The 1,903-nt window shown below is 38.0% G+C and overlaps 1 protein-coding gene across 1 annotated transcript; it reads right to left on the bottom strand.

Moving 5' to 3' along the window:
- Positions 1-4: 4 nt before the first annotated feature.
- LOC107472065 (pentatricopeptide repeat-containing protein At5g48910-like) lies at positions 5-1,899 on the bottom strand. Its single transcript, XM_052256274.1, has 3 exons — positions 342-1,899; positions 195-241; positions 5-109 (listed from the first exon to the last, which is right to left on the bottom strand). The coding sequence occupies exon 1, from the start codon at positions 1,897-1,899 to the stop codon at positions 1,015-1,017; it is 885 nt and encodes a 294-aa protein (XP_052112234.1). The 3' UTR covers positions 5-109; positions 195-241; positions 342-1,014.
- Between the last annotated feature and the right edge of the window lie 4 nt (positions 1,900-1,903).

The following is a 1,903-nucleotide window of genomic DNA, read 5'->3' as shown; positions in this document are numbered from 1 at the left end:
AAATCAAAAGAAAGGGGAGGGGAGAAAGGAACGAAAGATAAAGAGGGACTCACAAAATAGCGGCTCTTATATTCAATGAAGAGAAAATGGCAATGGAATCTCCAGCAGCCTAAACATCAACAATGAAATTAAAACAAGTAGAATAATCACAGAAACCCAAGAAGTAACCATAGCTAAAAGCAATTAAAACTTACCAATGGAACTTGGTTGAAGTGAGCCATGATAAGGGTTGTGCAAGCAGCTGTAAATCAAATGCATTGGAGTCATGGTTTTTTAGATTGAATTTTGAACTAAGATTTATCTTGGAAACTAATAAGAATAAAGACTATACTTGCTCTTACCCATAATACTAAGGTATTAGGATTTATCTTATGGATGGAATAGTTTAAGTAATGGAGTGAGTAAGATGGTTTGGCATTTCATCAAGGGAAGGTGTTTGTTTCAGTGTTTTATGAAGAAGGAACATTATGCATGAGCAGTGATTGGAGCTACAGACTACCGGTGTGACAAAAATGGTAGAGCTGCAGCTTGGATGGGAACCTTGAGGTGTGTTCCCCTCTCAAAAGCGGTTCTAAGGAAATTACCTTCGATGCTGATTGGAAAACCTCTCCTCCAAAATTATTAATCTCTGCAAAAGAATGTACTTGAAAACAGCTCAGTTATGACAAAAGTTCTCTCAAAGTCACTTTTAAGGCACATTCACATGACCGTAATGATCATTTGTTTACATGTAACTTAAGAAAAATTTTATACAGTAAATGCCAACTAAATTTTGAAAAACAAAAAGTAACTCTAGTACTTGGGAGGTTTATATATTTGAGATTACATCAGTCTGAGCAAGTTATGTGCAAAAGGCATCTACTTTATGGACAATAAAAAGGATTTTTTGATGTACAAATTCTAGCAACTATACTCACCAATACAAAGGCTTTGCTTTTCAAAGACACTCAAAGGAGGTTAGTAACAGTTAGAACAATCGAAAACCTATAGTTGCAGTCACCATAGAATGACCAACTACCAGTAGTCCATACAAGAACATGAACCATGCTCAAAATGGTGAAACCGCTTCCTGTCCCTGATAGTTATCTTGCGATTGTAAATCTTTGATATTAATTTCATGGAGGAATGACAATCTTCACAAATTCGCAAGTTTTTCACAATCTGAAGTGGGGTCTTTGGTGTTGTACTAATTAAGCCAAAGGCAACTGCAATCTTCTCACTGTGGTAATGCAGCACACTTTCTTTATGTGTCTCGTCCATCTTAAGCAAAACTTGTGTGGTATCTGGCCTATAACCTTCAAAATTTAATTTGTTCGAAATTTCCTCCAACATTGAGTGTATTTCTTTGGCACTAGGATGGGAAACATCTTCAACAAGAAACTCATGAATAACACCATCAATCTCGATCCAACTGCATCCAGGGTCTTTCCTTATGTCCAAGTCTTTCATCATCAACCTCACCTCTGCAACTGCATCCCAATCACCAGATGAGGCATATATGTTCGAGATAGCCACATATGCCCCACTATCGTGTGGAGCCAGTTGCATTAAAACCTCTGCTGCACGCCTTCCAATTTCAACATTCTTATGTACCTTACAAGCACCAAGCAATGCCTTCCATATGACATCATCTGATTTTATTGGCATGTTCAATATAAGTTCTTTGGCTTCTTCTAGATATCCAACACGTCCCAAGAGATCAACCATGCATCCATAGTGCTCTATCCGAGGCACAAACCCCACATTAACCATATGATTGAAATATGATCTACCCTTGTCTACTAACCCTGCATGGCTACAAGCACTCAAGATGGCTATGTATGTTACATCACTAGGGGATATGCCACTTCTTTCCATCCTCGCAAAAAAATCAAACACGTCCTTGGCTTTACCATGCATGGCT

Source organism: Arachis duranensis, unplaced genomic scaffold, assembly GCF_000817695.3.
Source record: "Arachis duranensis cultivar V14167 unplaced genomic scaffold, aradu.V14167.gnm2.J7QH unplaced_Scaffold_184803, whole genome shotgun sequence".
Classification (NCBI taxonomy): Eukaryota; Viridiplantae; Streptophyta; class Magnoliopsida; order Fabales; family Fabaceae; genus Arachis; species Arachis duranensis.
Note: the sequence above shows the minus strand (reverse complement) of the source record. Positions and strands in the feature narration are given on the sequence as shown.